Source organism: Salvelinus alpinus, chromosome 19 (assembly GCF_045679555.1).
Source record: "Salvelinus alpinus chromosome 19, SLU_Salpinus.1, whole genome shotgun sequence".
Classification (NCBI taxonomy): domain Eukaryota; kingdom Metazoa; phylum Chordata; class Actinopteri; order Salmoniformes; family Salmonidae; genus Salvelinus; species Salvelinus alpinus.
In genome coordinates, this window is record NC_092104.1 from 49,954,161 (window position 1) to 49,978,737 (window position 24,577).

The 24,577-nt window shown below is 44.4% G+C and overlaps 1 protein-coding gene across 1 annotated transcript in view; it reads left to right on the top strand.

Moving 5' to 3' along the window:
• LOC139545772 (drebrin-like protein A) overlaps positions 1-22,553 on the top strand; it is a 63,003-nt gene extending 40,450 nt beyond the window's left edge. Inside the window, exons 2-16 of the mRNA XM_071353928.1 lie at positions 5,134-5,189; positions 6,279-6,391; positions 7,224-7,298; positions 16,261-16,398; positions 16,665-16,742; positions 16,953-17,104; positions 17,285-17,339; positions 17,481-17,555; positions 17,868-17,976; positions 18,172-18,696; positions 18,825-19,079; positions 19,237-19,335; positions 19,609-19,736; positions 21,290-21,341; positions 21,445-22,553. Of these exons, the coding sequence (XP_071210029.1) occupies positions 5,134-5,189; positions 6,279-6,391; positions 7,224-7,298; positions 16,261-16,398; positions 16,665-16,742; positions 16,953-17,104; positions 17,285-17,339; positions 17,481-17,555; positions 17,868-17,976; positions 18,172-18,696; positions 18,825-19,079; positions 19,237-19,335; positions 19,609-19,736; positions 21,290-21,341; positions 21,445-21,581 (2,047 nt within the window). The 3' untranslated portion in view covers positions 21,582-22,553. The remainder of the gene's footprint in view (positions 1-5,133; positions 5,190-6,278; positions 6,392-7,223; positions 7,299-16,260; positions 16,399-16,664; positions 16,743-16,952; positions 17,105-17,284; positions 17,340-17,480; positions 17,556-17,867; positions 17,977-18,171; positions 18,697-18,824; positions 19,080-19,236; positions 19,336-19,608; positions 19,737-21,289; positions 21,342-21,444) is intronic.
• The last annotated feature ends 2,024 nt before the right edge of the window (positions 22,554-24,577 follow it).

Genomic DNA, 24,577 nt, shown 5'->3' on the forward strand with positions numbered 1-24,577 from the left:
TTTGTAGATTTTTTTTTTTAATCCATTTTAGAATTGGGCTGTAACGTAACAGCATTTTGATAAAGTATAGGGGTCTGATTACTTTCCCAATGCACTGTATAGGCAACAGGGATCTTGATCCAGGAAGGGATTGAATGTCTCTGCTGTAACCAAGAAGCTTGCTCTTGACATCTAGCCACTTAGCTAGCATGTTAGCAAACCAAATGCATAGCTGGAGGTCTGAGCTGGATATTATTTCATAAAGTTATAAGCAGTGGCATAGCACACACCTCTGTAGCCACTTGCAAGGCGGAGATGCTCCAAACCCAATAATCATTTAAACATGTTTTATATATACTCTACCGTTCAAACGTTTGGGGTCACTTAGAAATGTCCTTGTTTTTGAAAGAGAAGCAAAAACAAAATAGTCCATTAAAATGACATTGAATTGATCAGAAATACAGTGTAGACATTGTTCATGTTGTAAATGACTATTGTAGCTAGAAACGGCAGATTTCTTATGGAATATCTACGTAGGCGTACAGAGGCCCATTATCAGCAACCATCACTGCTGTGTTCCAATGGCACGTTGTGTTAGCTAATCCAAGTTTTTCATTTTACAAGGCTAATTGATCATTAGAAAACCCTTCTGCAATTATGTGAGCACAGCTGAAAACTGTTGTTCTGATTAAAGAAGCAATAAAACTGGACTTCGTTAGACTAGTTGAGTATCTGGAGCATCGTTATTACTTTTTATTTTAGCCTACTTGGTAAATATTTTCTAATGACATCATTTTCTGGAATTTTCCAAGCTGTTTAAAGGCATAGTCAACTTAGTGTATGTAAACTTCTGACCCACTGGAATTGTGATACAGTGAATTATAAGTGAAATAATCTGTAAACAATTGTTGGAAAAATTACTTGTCATGCACAAAGTAGATGTCCTAACCAACTTGCCAAAACTATAGTTTGTTAACAAGAAAAAACGAGTTTTAATGACTCCAACCTAAGTGTATGTAAACTTCCGACTTCAACTGTATGTATATATATATATATATATATATATAACACGCTGAGAGAGATGATTCTGAAAGTAATGGATGCATTTGCTTAAACTGTAATAATATAACAATATAATAATATAACAGTAACTCGTTGAATTACTCTGTTACTCCTAAAAGTCATATATTACTGTAGATCGTTCTTTTTGTGACATGTTACTTTTGTAACTAATTTCCCCAACACTGGTCCTCATCACTCATCACGCACACACGCACACGCACACTGACTTATTAATTTTTCACAATAATTCACTAATTCAGACATGGTTATCCCGTAAGCCTGTCTGCTGAGGTCTTTATAGAGGTGAGATTTAAGGGTCAATCAATGTCCTCAGTGTCTGTGGGCTGCTGTATAGGTCTTTTTAGAATGGCCTGCCTCTGGCCAGCACTAGCCACAGTGACCTCTTCATTATAACGTCTTCTATTCTGTCTTTGTAGAGGTACTACTTGGCTGTACTTTACTGTATCTGCCTTTTGTATCGGAGATTCATAGAGCAAAACGTCATTGCCTTTGTCCTTAGCTCATAGACACGAGGCAAATGTGCGATGTAATCTCATTTGTGAATGTGCTGATACTGGTGATATTTTGAAAGGGCTCTTTTTTTTAAAAGTCTATCAAAGTCTCAATGGGACAGACTTGAACAAATGATGTGATATTCTGTTACGGCTGTCCTCGCTGACAGAAGGTGTGGACCAAAACGCAGAGTGGTTAGTGTTCATTCTTTTAATGAAAGTCAACAAAACACTTCAAAATACAAAAACAACCAACGTGACAAAACCAAAACCGTCCTGTGTGGCAACAAAACCTCCACAGGAACATACACCCACAAAACACAAGTGAAACCCTGGCTGCCTAAGTATAATTCTCAATCAGGGACAACGATTGACAGCTGTCTCTGATTGAGAATCATACCAGGCCGAACACAAAATCCCAACATAGAAAATCAACCATAGACAACCCACCCAACTCACGCCCTGACCAACTAAAATAAATACAAAACAAAGGAAAACAGGTCAGGAACGTGACATATTCAATGTTACCTGTCCGGTCATGCTCTACACTATACACCCGATGTGACTCCATAAAGTAATCCGAGTCGGAGAGAGATTGGCAGGCACTATCTCAACAGTAACCTGTTTCTGCTCTGTTTCTCATGGGCTTGAAAGTGAGGTGAATGGTTCATGGTGTTTTGCTCATAGGGGATAGAGATCACATATTCTCTCTCTGATTTATTTACTTGTATATATATATATATATATATACACACACACACACACACACACACACACACACACACACACACACACACACACACACACACACACACACACACACACACACACACACACACATACAAACACACGGCTCACATAGGTAGGCCTCTCAGTTCTGGTCCAGACTAATGAGTAGCTGTGGCCTGGTGCTCTTTCCCCCTGCGCTCCTGCTGGGACACACCCCCAGCAGGCCTAGGAGCTAAAGCAGGGACAGATTTACACCCTCCTGTCCTGGTTGTAAATCCCCCCCCAAACACATATTCACACCCAACATACTATCGCTCTCTGTCTGTCTCCCTCTCTCTTTCTCTCTCTTTCTCTCTCTCTCTCTCTCCCTACCTCTTGTGTCCACTGAATTAGGCCATCTAGGGCCAGTTTCCCAGACCTTGATTAAGCCTAGACTTGGACTACGAAGCATTTTCGATGTATAATCTCTAGGCTTAGTCTTAGTCTGGGAAACTCGCCCCTAATGTGTAGTGAGTTCTATGGGCGGTGCTGCCGCTCAGTATGTGTATGGATGCTAACATACATGTAGATGACACTGTGGTAGGTAGGGCTGCAAGTAGCCTAGCGGATAGAGCATTGGGGCAGTAACCAAACAGTTGCTGGTTCGAATACCAGACCTAACTAGGTAAAACATCTGGTTATGTGGCCTTGAGGAAGGCACTTAACCCTAATTTGCTCCAGGTGTGCTGTACTACTATGCTGACCCTGTAAAATAACACATTTCACTGCACCTATCCGGTGCATGGGACAGCAAAACATATTTTATATTATGATGATACTGGTGAAGTGGTCTGATAGGACTTAGTTGTTTGGTTATGCTACCTGCCTCGGTCACGTGAATGAACCTACTGTTATGACTATCTACACCATCTTCAGCCATCTCTGATTTGTGTGTCTGTGTGTGTTTGTGTGTGTGTCTGTAGTGTTGCGTATTTTCAGGGATCTCATTACAGTACGAATGTCATCTTTGAGAGAGTGTGTCAGTAGGCCAGGTTTTCTTGCGTGGAACGGAAACCCTGCAGCGCACCGTGCATAGCTTACATGGGTTTCAGGCGAGACTGAGGGAACAATGTCACTGTGTGCTATTGTTCAGATGTTGTGTAATAAGTGCCACACTGTCTTACGCAGGGCCCCTCGCCAACAAGGTAAAAAAAAGGGTCAAAAATAAATGAATGGGCATAATGGAGAGGAAGAAAGAGAGAGGGATAGAATGAGAGAAAGCGAGAGAGAGTCATGCTTGAACAGAGCTCATCTGCTGGCACATTTTGGACACGCATCACTCTGGGAATGCTAGTTAGGATTTAGGTAAAAGTATGCGCAACCAATGCCAACAGTGTGTGTGTGCGCGGGTGTGTGTGCATGCATGCGTTTGTACGTGCACGCATATGAGAGTGCGTATGAGCGTGTGTGCGTGTACTGTCGACTTAAAAGGATACTTTGGGATTTTGGCAATGAGGCCCTTTATCTACCTCCCCAGAGTCAGATGAACTTGTGGATACCATTTGTATGTCTCTATGTCCATTATGTTAGGGGTATTTTCATGAGCCAATGCTAACTAGCCAATGCTAACTAGCGTTAGCGCAATGACTGGAAGTTTATGTGTATCTAGCACAATGACTGGAAGTCTATGGGTATCTGGGTGCTAGCAGATACCCATAGACTTCCAGTCATTGCGCTAACACTAGTTAGCAATTGCACTTGCACTATATTTAGCAATTTTCTTCAAACTGCTTGTTTTGTTTTTATTTACTTTTATTTAACTAGGCAAGTCGGTTAAGAACAAATTCTTGTTTACAATGACGGCCTACCCCGGCCCAACCCTAACCCGGACGACGATGGGCCAATTGTGTGCCGCCCTATGGGACTCCCAATCACGGCCGGTGGTGATACAGCCTGGAATCGAACCAGGGTCTGTAATGACACCTCTAGCACTGAGATGTAGTCAGTGGTGGAAGAAGTACCCAAATGTCATACTTGAGTAAAAGTCAAGATGCCTTAATAGAAAATGACTCAGGTTAAAGTAAAAGTCACCTAGTAAAATTCTACTTGAGTAAAAGTCTAAAAGTATTTGGTTTAAAATATACTTAAGTATCAGTATAAAGTATAAATCATTTCAAATTCCTTATATTAAGCAAACCAGGTGGCACCATTTTCTTGTTTTTATTTAATTTACGGAAAGCCACTCCCAAATCACTCCCAAATCAAAGCCACTCCCAAATCAAGCATGTGTGTTTAGTGAGTCCGCCAGATCAGAGGCAGTAGGGATGACCAGGGATGTTCGGTTGATAAGTGTGTGAATTGGACTATTTTCCTGTCCTGCTAAGCATTCAAAATGGAACGAGTACTTTGGGTGTCAAGGAAAATGTATGGAGTAAAAAGTACAATATTTTCTTAAGGAATGTAGTGAAGTAGTCAAAAATAGTAGTAGTCAAAAAGTAGTCAAAAATATAAATAGTAAAGTACAGATACCCCCAAAAAACTACTTAAGTAGTACTTTAAAGTATTTTTACTTAAGTACTTTACACCACTGGATGCAGTGCCTTAGAACCCTGCACAACTCGGCAGCTAGGGTCAAGTGCCTTGCTCAAGGGCACATCAACATATTTTTCACGTAGTCGGCTCAGGGATTTAAACCAGCGACCTTTCTGTTACTGGCACAATGCTCTTAACCGCTAGGCTACCTGCCACGCGGTACTAGTGCTAAGCTGTAACAAACCAAATGTTGGCTCACTGAATCGCCGGATCCATGGTTGTGATGATGTAGTGTGTTTGTGCTCCTGTCCCTAAGCTGTCTTTCTCTATCTCTCCACAGGGCTCTATTTACCTACGATGGGGTCACCAACAACCTCAAACTGGCTGACTCTGGAGGTAAAGGGTAGTTCCACCTGTAGTTAGTAACAGATACGATTAGCATTCCTGAAACATTATTTTGGTGAAATATAATTTGATATCTGAGAAGTTAAGCTAATTGATTGCACCCAAATTGGCTATTTACATTTTTAGGATTCAGATAATAAATATAGTACCCGAAATCCGATTTGGACCAAACTTCTTCCTTACAATGAGTAAGATGAGGAATCCCCCAAAATGTGTCAGTAGCCACCCACAGACCCCCCCACACCCCATGCCAATCCCACCCTAACAACTGGTTGGCTTGAATTGTGAGGATGACCACACAATTTATTTTCATCGTGAGCCGAATCTATTGGTTTTCTACCCAAAGTTGCAAAGGAAATGTTGTGATCTATTTAATAAACACATGACACCAGCACCATTTATAAAAGAGTGTGGCGGTACAGCAGGAACAGCGGTGTCTAGTTGTCAGAACCTGGTACTTTCACATTACTTTATGGTAAATAATGCAAGGGACATCAATTACACATTTCTCTGAACAAGGGGGGGGAAATCACCAGATTCACAGGGAATACATGACATAGTATGGAGAAGCAATACTCCAAGCCACAGCTTCATACTACTTGTCAAACATAGATAGCTGATACTGTATGCTGGTTGTTGGGGTGGGATTGGCATGGGGTGTGGGGAGTCCGTGGGTGGCTTACTCATCAAGAATTCTGGTCCAAATTGGATGTTGGGTAACATATTTATTGATTATTATTTGAATCCTATAAATTAAAATGGCCAATTTGGGTGCAATCAATTAGCTTAATTTATCTGAGATAAAATTACATTTCAATAAAATCATGTTTCAGGAATGCCAATCTTACCTGTTTCTCACCACATAATCCATTTCAGAGCAATGTGAGATGGTGGGTGTCATGGCTTGCTGAAATGACACAAAATGACTCTAAAGCTAACTGGACAGTTTTAACTTTCCACTTCATTGTTCTTTGTGACTTTTCCCCCTTTAAATGATAAAGACGGAAAGTTGGTGTTGTTTATTAAGCTCTCTCTCTCCTCTCTGTCTCTCTCTCTCTCTTCTCCCTGTCTGTCCTACAGCGGGTGGAGTGGTGGAGTTATCAGGGAAGTTCCACATAGCCAGGCCTTTGTATGGGCTCTGCAGGGCTGGCTCAGCCGAGACAGGAGGCCCTCGGGTCGCCATGATCTGCTGGGTGAGTGTCATCCACTACAGCATGGCCCTCTCATACAGTCGTATGGATATGCCATACAGTATGTTACCCGATGAACTCCAATGACATGATGCTTGAGGTAGAAGTTGCCCATAACCACAGCTCTAGGATCAGATTCTCTACCCTCAAACCTAACCTTCACCATTAAGAGGATGGAAAAATATCTGACCCTGTATCAGAGGTTATAGGCAAGCTGTTTCAAGCTGTCGTCTCCCACTGGTTCTAGCTACTGTTGGATGTGTTTTGATTGGCCCGTTGGTTAGGGGTCAATGTGTGTGATGTGTCAGTGAACTTGCGGACTCGGGACGCCAGGCCCTGATACCAAATATTTTGACCGATGAGCGCGCACAGACGCACACACACACACACACACACACACACACACACACACACACACACACACACACACACACACACACACACACACACAAGCAGGGGAGCAGATGCTTAGAATGTTCACAATGTGCTTCGCTGGTCCCGTCTCTATGGTGACCTTGTGGAATGTTGTGGTGGGGGTCAGGGGTGCATCTGTAACCAGTCAGGCAGCAAAACACACACACACATACAAACACACGCACCCAAATCTGAAAATTGTGAAACGTACTGTACCTCCAAAAAATGTCAGTGTACCTTAATTATCTCGTGTAAGATATGTAACTTGCTAATAACTTCAGGCTTACTCTCTAACATTGTCAAATGGTGTACATGCAGTACCTAATGACAAAAGACTGAAACTAGACTTTCTGATGGTGAACAGAGGCTTGGCTTAAAAAGAGCTTAACACCCCCTGTGTGTTTCCTGTGTTTGTCTCCAGGTCGGGCCAAACGTGGATGAATACCGCAGGACGGAATGTGCCAGCCATGTGCCCGCTATCAAGGCCTTCTTCAAGGTACGGTACCACACCACTCCTATCCCTGCCCCATGCCCTGCCCTGCGCTACCAGTTTGTCTGTTGGTCATGCAGCCAGTTTGAGTGACCTTATTGCATCTGCAGCATTTGATAGCATTCAGGAGAGGCATGATAAATATTTCTCTTTTTCACTCACTTTCTCTATCCGTCTCCTACAATCCCGTGTCGGTACCGTTGTGGAATGTTGCTCTCCGTGGGTGGCTGTTTTGTCTCTTCACTCTGTTTCTCTAACGATGAATAATGGATAAACGGGCTCCAGTAGTAACTGTCAAGACAATACAGAGAGTTGGTGATGCTAGTGTGGGAAGGGTGGGACTCGCCTGACCAGGCCCGAGGGAATGAATAGTCATGTTGTCACACACACTTAGAAACACACACACACGCACCAAACCCACACACCAGCACGGGCATTATGTGCACACGCATACATCAGTAAATATGCACCAGCAGGCACACACACAAAACCCTCCCCCACACACACAACTTCTCTGTCTCTCACACATACAAACATAGACACACACACATGCTCTATATTTACACACAGTAGTTTATCTTCCATTGTTGTACGTCTTCCTGTCCTCGGTGCACTTCCTACTGCATAGGTTGGTCTGGTCCAGTTGTGGGCTGGGCCCATACCCAGGCTGGGGTCCACTCTTCCTGACCCTATTGTTCCTGGTGCCACTAAGATGGGGAGATGGGCCACCGACAGGCACAACACAAACAACCACTTACGAAGTGGTGACAGAGCCTCGCAGGAAACAGAGAAAGGAATGGGGGAATATAGGGAGAAGAAGGAGTGTGTGTGTGGCTGTGTGGGTGTGTATGTGAGTGCGTGTGTGTGTGGTGTCTGCTTGTGTGCGTGCGCACAGTGTGTGTTAAGTGGCCAGATGCTGGCAGCTCTGTCTGCTGTGTCCCTCCATGTGTGCCCCTAAAACAGTGTTTATTTAACATTTCCATCTAACTGCAGAGAAGTTTATGGGTCGTCCATTCAGCCTATAGTCAGACCCCATTTGAACTAGTTTCCATATTAAGGCATCACCCGGTCAACTCCAGAAGCATCCCTGGAATGTTTGATGTTAGTTATTTTGTCTTTTTTTTTTTTACACTCAATTAGGTATTTGGCCAGGCACCTCTGTGACCCCCAGTCTCAGATATACAAGACTGTGTGTGTGAGTGTGTGTGTATTACGTAATATGAATGTGTGTGTTTCTATATGTGTTCTTGGCCCCTGCGTTGCACTGTGGGTTATTCCTTGATAAAAGACTGATGGTGACACACTGTAGTCGACAGGGTCTGAACCCACTGAAGTGTGGGAGGAGAAGGATCCCTAACCAACCAAACACACACATACACACATGTATGCTTCACGCACCCATGCACGCGCACGCACGCACACACACACACACACACACACACACACACACACACACACACACACACACACACACACACACACACACACACAGATACAATATGGCATTTTGGCTGCACTAATGTCATATTACCATTTTTTATTATCGCTTTGGTGCTATTTTCACAAGTCTGTGGTGAATTAATTGTGTATTGTATTTTATAGTGTTGCATTGTACTTGTATTGTATTGTAGTGGTCCTGTACGTGGCTGAGTTCATAAGAACATGGCACTAGTAACACCAGAGTTGTGGGTTCTATCCTCATTGGGAACTCATACCAAAATGTGTGGACTGTTACATAAATAGCATATATTACGGTATTACAGTTATTATTGGTGTCACGCCCTGACCATAGAGAGGCTTTGTTTTTCTATGGTATAGTAGGTCAGGGCGTGACTGGGGGTTGTTCTAGTTAGTTATTTCTATGTGGGGTTCTGGGTTATTATTTCTGTGTTGGTGATTGGTATGATTCCCAATTAGAGGCAGCTGGTAGTCGTTGTCTCTAATTGGGGATCATATTTAGGTAGCCTTTTTCCACCTGTGTTTTATGGGATATTGTTTTGAGTTAGTGTATGTTACACCTCTTAGTTACGGTTCGTTGTTTGTTTCGTTCTTTCTTTGTTTTTTTGTGCGTTTCTAAAAAATAATATGTGGAAACCATATCGCGCTGCAGCTTGGTCCGATAACTATTCCAGCGAACGTGACAATTGGCCACTGACATTTTAGTAAAGCAGTGTGAACCCCCCCCCCATCAAAAAGACCCCAGCAACTTCATTTTGGATCCATGTTTAATAGGGGTGTATTTATTTATTGTTTTGGACCTTCTGGAATATTTGTATTGTATTGTATTGTATTGTATTGTATTGGTATTGTATTACTGCACTGTAGAAGCTAGAAACACAAGCGTTTCGCTACACCTGCTGTACCATCTGCTAATCGTTGTATGCGACCAATACATAGAGATTTGATGTGTTACATACAGTACAGCTCTAATATTGTCAATATCAGATTTAAAAAAAATCATATTAGTCATCATCATAGATGTACATTCGAGGATATATCATACTTTATGTTTTTACAATACAGACTTTTTCATAATGTCGTTCCCCAAATCTGTACTAGACAAACCGGTTTACATGTCAAATCTATAGGTTTACCAAACGTTTTAGTGATCGTCAATTAAGAGCAGTCGGGATTATGTTATAGTAAAATGTATTTTAACAGAAAATAATCCTATTAAAAGTACTGTGAGCATTGTGAAAGGCAATCACTTCATATGAACATGTATTGCAATGTGAAACATGTGTATATATATATATACAGTACCAGTCAAAAAGTAATGTAGTAACCCAGAAAGAAGATAAACATCAGGTTAAAACAGTGTAAAACATGGTTGTTGTGGATGTTGTTTCAAAGCGTAACACAATAGCTTTTCGAAGGTGATGATTAATTCAAAACACCCACATGAATATTAGAGTTTATGCATAGGTTTATAAAAAAAATAAAAAAAACGGAATTAAAATTATGATTGTGCTGTTATACAATACTCAACCTACCGCATATTACACATACAACTGCTTTATTGTCTTTGGTACTTAATTGGTCTAGCCTATACTCCAAAATTAATAAATTCGAGTAATCGCCTTTGAGTGTGGACTGTATTATTATGCATACTGGATGGGACTGGTTACCTTATGCTACTGTACCCTTCAAAATGTATATCCGTGAGTCCCGGGGAGAACGTATAGCCCTAGGCGATGCTGTTGTTTAATTGATTGGTTTAGTTAGCCAAAAATGTGTGCATTTCATTTTGAATAGCCTAGCAATAGGTTATGTTTTATATTTTCCTATTTAATTGGGTGACACATTACCTTTAGCTATACAGAATATGTCACCACCGTGCGTTTCCATATCCTCATCTCTACTTTATTCCTTTCTCGTGCGCGCAGACGGGCTGTCAACAGTTTCGTGAAATATATTTCGTTGAAAAAAACATGTTACAATCGATGTTCCCGAAAACAGATTTCACTTAGCTTCCCAAATGAAGCACTGGGTAGCTGCATGAACAAGGTTGGAGAGCCCATGGCCAACAGTTTGTGCGGGATATCACCTGTCGGTGGTTCATGCTTGGAGTGAAATACGTGTTGTTATATGTATTTCTCAGCTTCTCATGTTAATAAGCACAGCTCGGCGAAGTAGCCTACAAAACGGGTGGGAAAGCACGCCGCCTCCATTCGCTATTCGAGTGCATACAGATGACATACATTCTAAATCGAGACTAATTTGGGATATTAGTAAAGACAAGATTAAATTGAGAATAGTCTGATGGGTGAATATATCATCACTTGATGAGAGACTAACTGTGCAGCCGGAGGCAAGGCTACTTTCTCAAATCATCAATAGTCTGTAGTCGCACCATGCAGCCGATTATATGTTTTGTTTTCTAAGACATTTTAAGGTTTGATTATTCACAATTAAAGTTGCCCAATAACTCTACATCTCTACAAAATATAATTTTCTATTTTTTTCAGCTAAGTTAAATTATACTGAACAAAAATATAAATGCGACATGCGCACTGGGGAGCCAGGCCCAGCCAATCAGAATGAGTTTTTCCCCACAAAAGGGCTTTATTACAGACAGAAATACACCTCAGTTTCATCAGCTTTCTGGGTGGCTGGTTTTAGACAATCCCACAGGTGAAGAAGCTGGATGTGGAGGTCCTGGGCTGGCATGGTTACACGTGCTCTGTAATTGTGAGGCTGGTTGGACAAACTGCCAAATTCTCTAAAATGATGTTGGTAGAGAAATGAACATTCAATTCTCTGGCAACAGCTCTGGTGGACATTTCTGCAGTCAGCATGCTAATTGCACGCTCCCCAAAAACTTGAGACATATGTGGCATTGTGTTGTGTGACGAAACTGCACATTTTAGAGTGGCCTTTTTTTGTACCCAGCATCAGGTGCACCTGTGTCATGATCATGCTGTTTAATCAGCTTCTTGATATTCCACACCTGTCAGGTGGATGGATTATCTTGGTAAAGGAGAAATGCTCACTAACAGGGCTGTAAACACATTTGTGCACAACTTTTTAGAGATCTAATCTTTTCGGAACATTTCTGGGATCTTTTATTTCACTTTACATGTTGCGTTATATTTTTTGTCCAGTATATATTCTTCTTACTATAAAATCATATAAAGTAAAATAATGGCATGGGATTTCTAAGCATATCTTGTCAGCTAAATGAAGAAGCCTACAGCCTATGGCATGGAGCATAGCCAGATAACATAGCCCTAAAATAGGCCAACTCGTATTTTCTTCATATCATGTTTCTTTAGACCTGACTAAAATACACAATTCATTTCATGTATTATACTTTTTAAAATGCAGATGTTCCAAAGGCGCGCATCAGTGGCTTGTATATGTGGAGGATTGGAGATGCTAAACGTGTTTTAAATTAATTGGCAGTCAATTTCCGGGAGACTGGCCAACATTTCCGGCCAACAAAATGTTATGACCGACACATGCACCAGATAGGTGCAGTCAAATGTGTTGTTTTATAGGGTCAGCTATAGTAGTACGGCACCCCTGGAGCAAATTAGGGCTAAGTGTCTTGCTCAAGGGCACATTTGACAGATTTCGGACCTCGGGTGCTCGGGTATTCAAGCCAGTAACCTTCCAGTTAGCTCTAAACGCTAGGCTATCTGCCACACAAATAGATGAAACACTGATTAGGTTTGGTGGAAAAGTGACTGTGTGATTTTGTGTTGTTCTTAGTCAATTGAAAAATTTTGCGATTCGTTCCAGTCACTGGCAGCAGAGAACTGGAAGGAAAGGCGGCCAAAGAGGTGTTGGCTTTGGAGATGACCAGTGAGATATACCTGCTGGAGCGCGTGCTACGGGTGGGTGTTGTTATCGTGACCAGTGAGCTGAGATAAGGCGGAGCTTTACCTAGCATAGACTTGTAGATGACCTGGAGCCAGGGGGTCTGGCGACGAATATGTAGCGAGGGCCAGGTCGCAGTGGTGGGTGGTATAAGGCGCTTTGGTAACAAAACGGATGGCACTGTGATAGACTGCATTCAATTCGCTGAGTAGATTATTGGAGGATCGGTAGGATAGTCAGTTTTACTAGGGTAAGTTTGGCGGCGTGAGTGAAGGAGGCTTTGTTGCAAAATAGGAAGCCGATTCTAGATTTGATTTTGGATTGGAGATGTTTGATATGAGTCTGGAAGGAGAGTTTACAGTCTAGCCAGACACCTAGGTATTTGTAGTTGTCCACGTATTCTAGGTCAGAACTGTCCAGTGTAGTGATGCTAGTCGGGCGGGCGGGTGCGGGCAGCGAACGGTTGAAAAGCATGCATTTGGTTTTGCTAGCGTTTAAGAGCAGTTAGAGGCCACGGAAGGAGTGTTGTATGGCATTGAAGCTCGTTTGGAGGTTAGTTAACACAGTGTCCAAAGAAGGGCCAGATGTATACAGAATGGTGTCGTCTGCATAGAGGTGGATCAGGAAATCACCCGCAGCAAGAGCGACATCGTTGATATATACAGAGAAAAGAGTCGTCCCGAGAATTGAACCCTGTGGTACCCCCATAGAGACTGCCAGAGGTCCGGACAACAGGCCCTCCGATTTTACACACTGAACTCTATCTGCGAAGTAGTTGGTGAACCAGGTGAGGCAGTCATTTGAGAAACCAAGGCTATTGAGTCTGCCAATAAGAATACGGTGATTGACAGAGTCGAAAGCCTTGGCCAGGTCGATGAAGACTGCTGCACAGTACTGTCTTTTATCGATGGCGGTTATGATATCGTTTAGTACCTTGAGCGTGGCTGAGGTGCACCCGTGACCAGCTCGTAAACCGGATTGCACAGCGGAGAAGGTACGGTGGGATTCGAAATAGTCAGTGATCTGTTTATTAACTTGGCTTTCAAAGACTTTAGAAAGGCAGGGCAGAATGGATATAGGTCTGTAACAGTTTGGGTCTAGAGTGTCACCCCCTTTGAAGAGGGGGATGACCGCGGCAGATTTCCAATCTTTAGGGATCTCGGACGAAGTGAAAGAGAGGTTGAACAGACTGGTAATAGGGGTTGCAACTATGGCGGCGGATCATTTTAGAGAGAGTCCAGATTGTCTAGCCCAGCTGATTTGTACGGGTCCAGGTTTTGCAGCTCTTTCAGAACATCAGCGATCTGGATTTGGGTGAAGGAGAAGCTCGGGCAAGTAGCTGCGAGGGGTGCGGAGCTGTTGGCCGGGATTGGGGTAGCCAGGAGGAAAGCATGGCCAGCCGTAGAGAAATGCTCATTGAAATTTTCGATTATCATGGATTTATCGGTGGTGACCGTTTCTCCTAGCCTCAGTGCAGTGGGCAGCTGGGAGGAGGTGCTCTTGTGTGGTGTGGTGGAAATGGCACGAGTGCAGTCAATATGCATAGACACTGCAGGACCTCCAGCAAGCCTGATCCTGCTCTGTGTTGAAGCTTAGTAATAATCCTTGTGTCGATGAAGGATCTATGATTGAGTGACTAATGAGAACTCGGTTATTGTTTGTTGTCCAAAAACCTCAGAATTAATAGTCAGGATTAGGACGTGCTTCGACAGAGTCAGAATGCCCCGTGGCACTTCTATTCTCTGGTCTTTCTCCCTTTTTCTCTTTCTCTTTCTCTCCATCTACCTCTGCAAGTCTCAACTAGCAACAGAGGGCTGTGTGAGAGACGGCGAATCACCAGCAGTGTCTGGATGTGTATCCTAATGTAAAACAATATTATTGTATCAGTTGGCGATGCCGAAGCTAAGCCTGGGAGTCTTTTGCATATGGGCTCATTGTTGCTCAACGACGGTAATTGATTAGTTTTGAGCAGGAAGTCTGCATTGTGGACTGTGTACATTCTATCATGTAGTACACACCAGTAGGCCTTGGGCCAGTAACCGAAAGGTCGCTGGTGAAAATACCTGAGCCGACTAGTTGAACAATCTGTCGATGTGCCCTTGAGCAAGGCACTTCACAATAACTGCTCCTGTAAGCCGCTCTGGATAAGAGCGTCAGCTAAATGACACGACCGTGGAAGGAGTTGGGTGTGGGGGATTCAGGAGAAGATGAGAATGAAGGGAACAAGACAGGAGGAGGAAAGTACAGGTGAGGATAGAGGGGGGGGAGTAAGAATGGAAGGATACGTCTATGAAGGAGGAGAGGACGGGGGTGGGTGGGAGAGGACAGGGAAAAGAGGGGTGGAGGAGTATCTTAGCCGTGTTAGACAGTATTAGGGAGAGGCCTGTCGTCTGAAGCATAATAACACAGTTAGGAGAGACAGAGGAGATCATTTACACCCTCTTAACCATTCACAACTCCCTCGGTCCTCCCTCAGTGGCACCTCGCACTGTGTGCGCGTGTGTGTGTGTGTGATTTAGAGTTGGGTCTGGGAAGGTGTTTAATATTTCTCAACACACACACACACAGAATCGGGTGCAAACACACACACACGTACCCACGTACACACGCACAGGCCTATCTGAAGTGTATCAGTACATTGACAGTTTAGCAGGGGAACACAGTGTACTGTTCTGTGGTCATTTGTCATTGTTGAAATCTCTGCATCCTATCTGCTCTCTCCACTCTCACCTCATTTCACTTTCCTTGTGCTCTCTGGGAATTCTCCATTCCTCCCCTCTACACACTCTTTCCTGTTTCTACCCCCCCATCTATCTCTTCCAAACCGATAGAGTCCTTCCTGTCTTCTCTAGTGTAAGCCAGATACTAGATACAAGCTGTTACACAACTGTATAGTTTAGCTACAGCCCAAAGGCCACAGCCAAGAGGAACCACTGAGGGGAAAAGCTTTCAAATAACTACTTTCAGAGAGAGTGTGTGTGTGCCTATCTGTGTGTGCGTGTGCGTGCGAGTTTTGGTGTTTGTGCGTCTGTGCACATATGTATTCACAGGGTCAGTGGGTACATGAAAAAGGATGGGAAATATCCCCTTCTCTTTCCCTCGTTTGGAATGCTGTAGCAGAATTGTATTGGAGTTTGAAGTTTCACACGTTTGATGCCGTAGTTCATAGCAGCCAATAAAAATGACATTCTTGTTCCCAAAAGTTCTGGAAAGGATCAAGTGACATCACGTGTCTGTGGCAAAGTTGTGGTGTGCAGGCCAAAAATGCACCAATTTATTGAGCAGCTGAAGTCCTTCCTTGGAATGTTAACCTAAAATACTGAAAGGATGTTCAGGACCTCAGCTTGCTTACATGCTTTGGAGCAAGTGTCAGGGCACTGTGTGACAAAGATTAACAGCAACCAACCTGTCACAGCCTTATAGACCTCTCTCTCTCTCTCTCTCTCTCTCTCTCTCTCTCTCTCTCTCTCTCTCTCTCTCTCTCTCTCTCTCTCTCTCTCTCTCTGTCTCTGTCTCTGTCTCTGTCTCTGTCTCTGTCTCTGTCTCTGTCTCTGTCTCTCTCTCTGTCTCTCTCTCTGTCTCTCTCTCTGTCTCTCTCTCTGTCTCTCTCTCTCTCTCTCTGTCTCTGTCTCTCTCTCTCTCTCAGGAGGCTCATGTGTTTATCAGTGCTGAGAGTACTGAGGATGTCACAGAGGAGAAGATAGGCGCTGAGCTCAGTAAAGTCCGCCCCCAGACAGAGCAAGTCAGAAGAAGCTGTCGGTCCAAGGACACGGAGGAGACAGTGGTGAGTGCTCCTCCTGCAATACCATCTCTGTCCACAGGAGGGGGCGCTAACACCTGGACAAAACCCGGAACTGTGCTTCTACATGGAGGAGGGTCCCACACATTTAGATTCTCTCAGTTTGAATCTCTATCATGCATTGTACTTACTATATACTTACTGTATGTTTTGAATTTGTTTCATACTTGATCAATTATGAGTTACAAACAACCACGGCTCCTTGCAAATAGCATAAGTTACAAACTGTGTCTTCCTATCTCTGTTGATAGGGCACTAACTACAGGAAGACTAACGCTGCCATGGAGATGAGACGGGCCAACAGAGACTCCTTCTGGGCACGTGCAGAGGTAGCCTACTCAGAAACATAGTCACAGTTACCCTCATAGCTTTAGACAGTTTTCTAGTAATTCGTCAATTCAACAGGAGAAAAGTAGTTGTCGTCTTTAATGTTCACATCACTTCACACCTTTTTAATGTTCGCATTGTCAACTGTAATAAGTCTTCATCTATTGTGTTCCATCTTTCCCTCTCTCTCTCGCTCGCTCTCTCTCTCTCAGCGTGAGGAGGAAGAGAGGAAGGACGAAGAGAGGAAGCGGGCAGTGGAGGACAGACGCCGTTGGGAGAAAGAGAGAGTACTGAAGGAACGGAAAGAGGCTGACGAGAGGGAGAGGAAAATGAACGAGAAGCTACAGATGATCGAAGAGCAGAGGTCAGGACGTTGGGCGCACACACACACACACACACACACACCGACTCAAGACTTACTAACACATTCTCTGACTCAAGGGTATTCTCTTGTGTCACTATCAGGTATTTTAATGGGTTGTCAAAGTAAAGGCTACTTAAGGCTAATATCCCATGAGGTTTCTGACATCTCTGTATCTCCCAGGAGAATGCAGGCCCAGCTGGAGGCAGAAGTGAGGAAGCAGGAGAAATCAAGATGGGTGAGAGAAAGAACGAATGAGTGAGGAAGTTATTGGGCGACTCGAACTCGAGGTGTTTCTGACTTCTGAACTCTGTGTTTGCATGTATCTTTACTCTGAACTCTCGGTCTGACCTCTGACCTCTCTGTTGGTGTGTGACAGGAGCTGCAGCAGAGAGAGCATGAGGAGGACATGAGAGCTCGCTTGAGACGCAGCGAGTCCATCGAGAAAGCAGCAGTGAGTGTCTCTCTCCTACTCTTCCCTAAACACCTCACCTCTTGTTCATGTCATATGGTGTATCCCAGCGCTCTGAAGTGGCTTCCTCTCCTTGTCTCCTTCATCTGCACTGATCTGAAAACACAGGATAGGTCAAAAGGAATATGGCCTATCATGGGAACCTGTCCACTTCTTTCACAACAGTGCAGATGAAGGAAAGGAAAGGAGGAGAAAAAGAGAGGAGATATCTTTAGACTATTGAGACCTGGCTGTAGTTTCTTTTACATCATTCAGGCAAACATAGTGTGGTGTGATTCCTCTTCCTACCTGTAGGAGGCAGCAGTGCTGGTGTCACAGCGCTCCATGAACCCCAGAGAGTTCTTCAGACAGCTGTCATCATCATCGTCCCAAAGCCCATCCAGCCCCGGCTCCCCCCGTACAGGTACATTCACAGTGTGTCTGTGTGTCTGTTTGTTAATAAGCATTGGCAAACCAAGGTGTGGCTCGTATACGCAGTGTGTGATTATGAAGCCAGTCACAGTCAATCGTGCATGAACCTAAACAACCATTATCTGTCTTGTTGTAGTGCATTTCTTCATTTTGGTCTTTCTTTCCCTCCCGCTCTCTCTCCACGAAGGCAAACCTCCATTAAGGCGGTACCAGCGCAGCCTGACCGACACAGCATTCATCTTTGGGAAATGGGACGGCCCCACTCCGACCTCCCCCCGCAGTCCAACATTGGTTTCACCCTTCTCCCGTGTCCCCTCCTCCCCCTTCCACCGCACCATGTCTCCACCCAGCACCAGCTTCCGCCCAATCATCTCTCCCCAGAGCCCCCGCGCCCCCGTGGTGTCCCCTCCCACATCACCCCTCCACTCCGCCCCTGCTGTCTCAGCCCGGCCTACCCTCCCATCAACCAGCCCCCAGTCTCAGCCCCCAACCCAGCCCTCTGCCCCCCCAGCCTCTCCAGGCCTCCTAGCCACCCTGACCCCCACCATTCCAGAGAACCAGCACCTGGCCCAGGTCCTGCCACCATCTCCCCCAGATACCCCTCCCCAGTCCCAGCCTGAGTGCTCCCCCTCTCCACTAGTCTCCCTGGAGCCTGCCCCAGCACCACAGCCTCCCACTGTCCCCCTGCCAGAGAGTCCACTGCAGCCAACAGGTAGGTCCTCATCATACACACAGCCTACTGTAGAATGACCGATGGGGTCTGTCAAGCTGTTATAGATTGTGTTCTCAGTTTGCCATGACTGTACTTAAAACCACAATGGTTAATTGTCTCCAATCCAGAGCAGTACACAGCCGTACAAGCCGTACTGGTGGAGGAAGAGGAAGATGAGGAAGAACAGGCAGAGCCTGAGCCCAGTGTTGAGAATACAGAGCCAAGCCCAAACATGGAGGAGGAAGAGGAGGGCTCAGCACCAGATTCAGACTCTTTGTCAGCGCAGGAGCCTGTGGCGGAGGACCAATCAGATGACAGCCAGGCCTCTGCTAAGCCAGTTCTGGTGGAGCTTTCAGAAGAGGATGAGGAGCCAGCTGTCACAGGTAAAGTACTTTGTTTTGTATCTTGTACAGGCCTGTCCTGTTATACAAATACAACAATTAAAAGAGAAGAAGAGTGAGGAGTTGTATGTACTAGAAGGTTGTGCAAAGGGTGTCTGACACAACTAACACAATCTAACCAATGTCTTGTTATGTTCAGATGCAGAGGTTATTCTTCAGCCAATCACACAGGAGGTTGTGGTTCCATCCACCAATGGGGTGAGAGACGAGGGGGAGTTGGTGGAACACAATGGTACAGGTAGGTAACCCCGCTCACCCATTTAGTTATCTCTACTCTACGCTAGCCTACATTGCCCAAGTAGCTCTCAAACTGAGCGAACCTTTATATTGATGAGATAACGTGCAATAGACATACCGGTGTGCTATGTTACAATTTCCTATCCTTTTCCAGAAATCCTCTTCCTCGTGGATTTTTAAGATCATTTTTAAGATCTTTAAGAAGGGGTTTGAAATACTACACATTTGCTTGTTTCATAGGGAATGAGAACCCCTCATGTTTCCTCTTTTCCAGAACGATCCATGAGTCCACCCGAAATGGACCAAGATACTCCGGAGCTGGCTGTTTGTTTCGATGATGACATGGAGGGGGACTTTGTTGAAGAGAATGAGGACCAGGAGATTTCAGAGAATGGAAAAGAGGTACGGAATGTAACACATTACATTTACATTTAAGTCATTTAGCAGACGCTCTTATCCAGAGCGACTTACAAATTGGTGCATTCACCTTATGATATCCAGTGGAACAACCACTTTACAATAGTGCATCTAACTCTTTTAAGGGGGGGGGGGGGTTAGAAGGATTACTTTATCCTATCCTAGGTATTCCTTAAAGAGGTGGGGTTTCAGGTGTCTCCGGAAGGTGGTGATTGACTCCGCTGACCTGGCGTCGTGAGGGAGTTTGTTCCACCATTGGGGTGCCAGAGCAGCGAACAGTTTTGACTGGGCTGAGCGGGAACTGTACTTCCTCAGAGGTAGGGAGGCGAGCAGGCCAGAGGTGGATGAACGCAGTGCCCTTGTTTGGGTGTAGGGCCTGATCAGAGCCTGAAGGTACGGAGGTGCCGTTCCCCTCACAGCTCCGTAGGCAAGCACCATGGTCTTGTAGCGGATGCGAGCTTCAACTGGAAGCCAGTGGAGAGAGCGGAGGAGCGGGGTGACGTGAGAGAACTTGGGAAGGTTGAACACCAGACGGGCTGCGGCGTTCTGGATGAGTTGTAGGGGTTTAATAGCACAGGCAGGGAGCCCAGCCAACAGCGAGTTGCAGTAATCCAGACGGGAGATGACAAGTGCCTGGATTAGGACCTGCGCCGCTTCCTGTGTGAGGCAGGGTCGTACTCTGCGAATGTTGTAGAGCATGAACCTACAGGAACGGGTCACCGCCTTGATGTGAGTTGAGAACGACAGGGTGTTGTCCAGGATCACGCCAAGGTTCTTAGCACTCTGGGAGGAGGACACAATGGAGTTGTCAACCGTGATGGCGAGATCATGGAACGGGCAGTCCTTCCCCGGGAGGAAGAGCAGCTCCGTCTTGCCGAGGTTCAGCTTGAGGTGGTGATCCGTCATCCACACTGATATGTCTGCCAGACATGCAGAGATGCGATTCGCCACCTGGTTATCAGAGGGGGGAAAGGAGAAGATTAATTGTGTGTCGTCTGCATAGCAATGATAGGAGAGACCATGTGAGGATATGACAGAGCCAAGTGACTTGGTGTATAGCGAGAATAGGAGAGGGCCTAGAACAGAGCCCTGGGGGACACCAGTGGTGAGAGCACGTGGTGCGGAGACAGATTCTCGCCACGCCACCTGGTAGGAGCGACCTGTCAGGTAGGACGCAATCCAAGCGTGGGCCGCGCCGGAGATGCCCAGCTCGGAGAGGGTGGAGAGGAGGATCTGATGGTTCACAGTATCAAAGGCAGCCGATAGGTCTAGAAGGATGAGAGCAGAGGAGAGAGAGTTAGCTTTAGCAGTGCGGAGCGCCTCCAACACAACCAACAAAGTAATATGGCCTCTGTCCCCTGCTATGCCATCATGTTTACTACTGTGCTTCAAGTCTAGTCCAGGAACAGGATTGAAGAATGACTCATTTAATATGAATGCCATGTCGATGAGAACCAAGAGAGGGCTCTACCATAGGAAAAATTGAAATTTATCTCAGACAGGGGCCATGTGTGATAGTTTTTCTCTGTTTCTTTCAGATTTCACCAGACAGACAGATGTGTGTTCGAGCTCTCTATGACTACCAAGCAGGTCAGTCCCTGGTGTAACTCATGCCATGGACCACATACGCACCTATCCGCGCTACGATGCTCACTGAGCGTGTTAAACCTCGCTTTCTCTTTTTTTTCCACAGAGGACGAATCAGAGATCTCCTTTGAGCCAGGTGACATCATAAGTGCTGTGGAAACGGTGGACAAGGCCTGGTGGCGGGGCTTCAGTAAAGATGGACGCCTGGGACTCTTCCCAGCCAATTACGTGGAGACCATCTAGACACACATACACACCACACAGACACACACACACACACACACACACACACACACACACACACACACACACACACACACACACACACACACACACACACACACACACACTCAGGGACTAAACACTCATTCCCCTACAGTGAAACCACCATAGTATACATGCTGCATACATAGACCCCTTAACTTCAATAGACACATTGGACAACTTCCATAGGATTCCATGCGATAATTTTATCCCCTTTCGACTCGGCTGTGTTGTGGGGGAAGCCAGTGTCTCCTGTTCTAACCACTGGCAGACTCCGAGCTGGCAGAAACACACAGTTGTGGACGAGCAAGATCGCCCCCCTTTCCTTCACTCCACAAGGAGGAGGACTGGGAAAGAGAGGGACCACCAGATGGGATGTCTGCAGGCTCAATGAGTCCCTCTTATTACAACCTAATATTCTGATGATTGTTGTTACTGTTAGCATACTGTCTGTGTGGATGTGTCATTCCCTTGGTACGTTTAACAGCGTTTTCCATGTTATTGAACTGAAACGTAAGGGACTGTCTTTCTTGTTTCTGTGTTGGTGTTATTTTATGTGTGCATAATCTGTGTTTTATCTACACCTTTCTTTTTTTAAATCCAAGCAGCATGGTATTCCTATATCTGATACTAATTGATAGCATTGTGCTAATTTCACATAAACGAAAAATGCTACTTGTAAATCAAACTGTCTCTTTGAAGTGAGAGCTTGTTAAAGTCATTAAGTCTTAATACACTTCTCTTGTACATAAGAACGTATAGTGACATGCATTTTGGTTTATTTTGCTTTGTCATTCTACAAGTGTGTCATGGTTTGTGTTCCCTGCATTTACTCCACAAATAGTAGCCTATGCCATTTACAAACTCATAATACTCTTAACCTCTAGCTCATATATATTACAGGTCTCGTTAGTTTTTGTTCCTACATTAAAATACAAATGCTATTTTAAAGGTATATTTCTTTATTCGTGAAAACAGCATACAGAGCATGAAACGTGAGGCAGAAAGTAACTTTACATAATGCATATCGTACTGTTTTTTTTTTTTTAAACAACCAACAGGGAAACACTACTACAAGTTTCTTTGTAATCACAGAAACCTAGCAGTGATGTTGGAACAAGAATTCTCTTTTTTTCCCCTTCTGATTTAATGGAGCTGAACAAAAACATCCATTATGTATTTTTCCCCGTAATAATCAGCTTTGTGCCATTTTTTTTTTTAAACGTAAAACACTTGCACATATTCATGAGAAATTGTGTTTTTTATATTCTGAGAAATACAATGGCTATGTACATATAAATAATTTTGCAGAGTTGTCTTTTACCAGGTAACATACTGTACATTAGCCTCACATGTTTGACCGAGGCTAATGTACAGTCCACACAGTGGACATTTACTTGATTATTGATCAATTTACACCTTCAAACTTTCCTCGCAGGACCAGAGAAGTGAGGGTGGGACGCACTCATTCGGCCATCCAAATCCTTCGGCATCATTAGTCCATATTCTGTGTCCACCTGACCAGTCAGTCTGTACCACACAACCCTGTCAGACTCGGTAGGATTAGAGTTCCAGACGGGAGCAACCTATTTCTCAGTCTGATAATAACTCTGTGATGGGCTCAGACTTGGGGCAGACCAACAGCACATAATCTAACCTTTGAACTGAGGTGGTTTCAACGGGGAAAAGGTTCCCAAATGTTTGCGAACCTTGGTTGAACTCACCTCTGTTACTGTCATAAACGACTCTGTATTCACACGACACTCATAATGCCCTGTGTGGTTGATCATCAATGAGGAAATAAATAGGGAGGAGATCAGGGAGGTTAGGGATGTGGAGAGAGGTGCTTTTCTCAGCCAGCTGCACCCGGCTACCTACGTCCTCCTTAAGGTTCGCCCTGGATCTGCCCATTGGCCAAAAACCTGCCTGGTACTATCAAACTGTCATGTTGTCCCCACTCCTTGCGCCCTTACACTGCAGGTGTAATGTCTCTCCTGTATGAACATGCAGTAGTGGTTTATAGTTTAAATCTCTGCAAACGGTGAGCGGTATTGTGTGCTGCAATGACCAACTAGGTCCCCTGCAGAGTCTGAGTGAGATTATGGATCTGTATTCTCCTGGTAGATAATTTTAGTCGACCCTTTAAAGCAGCAGACAGCATGAAATTCTCAGATGAAAGTTTAGAAATGTTCCACAGCATCATGCCTTCTTTAGTTTTGAACTTGAAAATCAAACAGTTGCCAATCAGTGGAAATAACTCGGCAGTGAAACGGGAATAAACATCACCTTCCGCCACAATCTCATTGAATTCTTGGTCTGCATGGATGGTTTTCTTCAGGAAAGCAAGTAGTAGAATGCTGAGCTTTACGATTGAAGCCATTATGTTCCAAGATTGTTCCAAGATGATGCAGGGATGGCGAACCTTAATATTGAACTATATCTACTCATCTCTTTTCCTCTGAATCGTTGAGAGCGAGAGATTGTTAGGAAGGTCACAGAAGTGTTAAATGTCACGGATTAAACATAAGGATGATGGGTGGAAATAAACACTTTCATATATAAAAAAGAGCACTTTTTATTGCTCTCATTCACGTAACTTGGAGTCATGGACGGCAACCTCATACTAACAGTTTCATCTCATTGGGCTGAATCCTAAACCTTTTAGGTTCACACTAGGGATTAATAGTTTCAATACCGGGAATAATTCATATTTATCCCGAAAGTCCCTGGAAATACGGCCAAAAAATCAGTTGTGCTCATTTAAATAATTTAAAACCAAGATATGGTCACTATTCCAGGATTCTCCCAAAATAAAATTGTTGCTGCGTCACATTTCCGGCATGGCTGCACCACTATGTAAAGATTTTACAGCTCGGAAACTGATATTTATACTGAACAAAAATATAAACACGACATGCAACAATTTCAACGATTTTACAGAGTTACAGGTCATATAAGGAAATCAGTCAATTTAA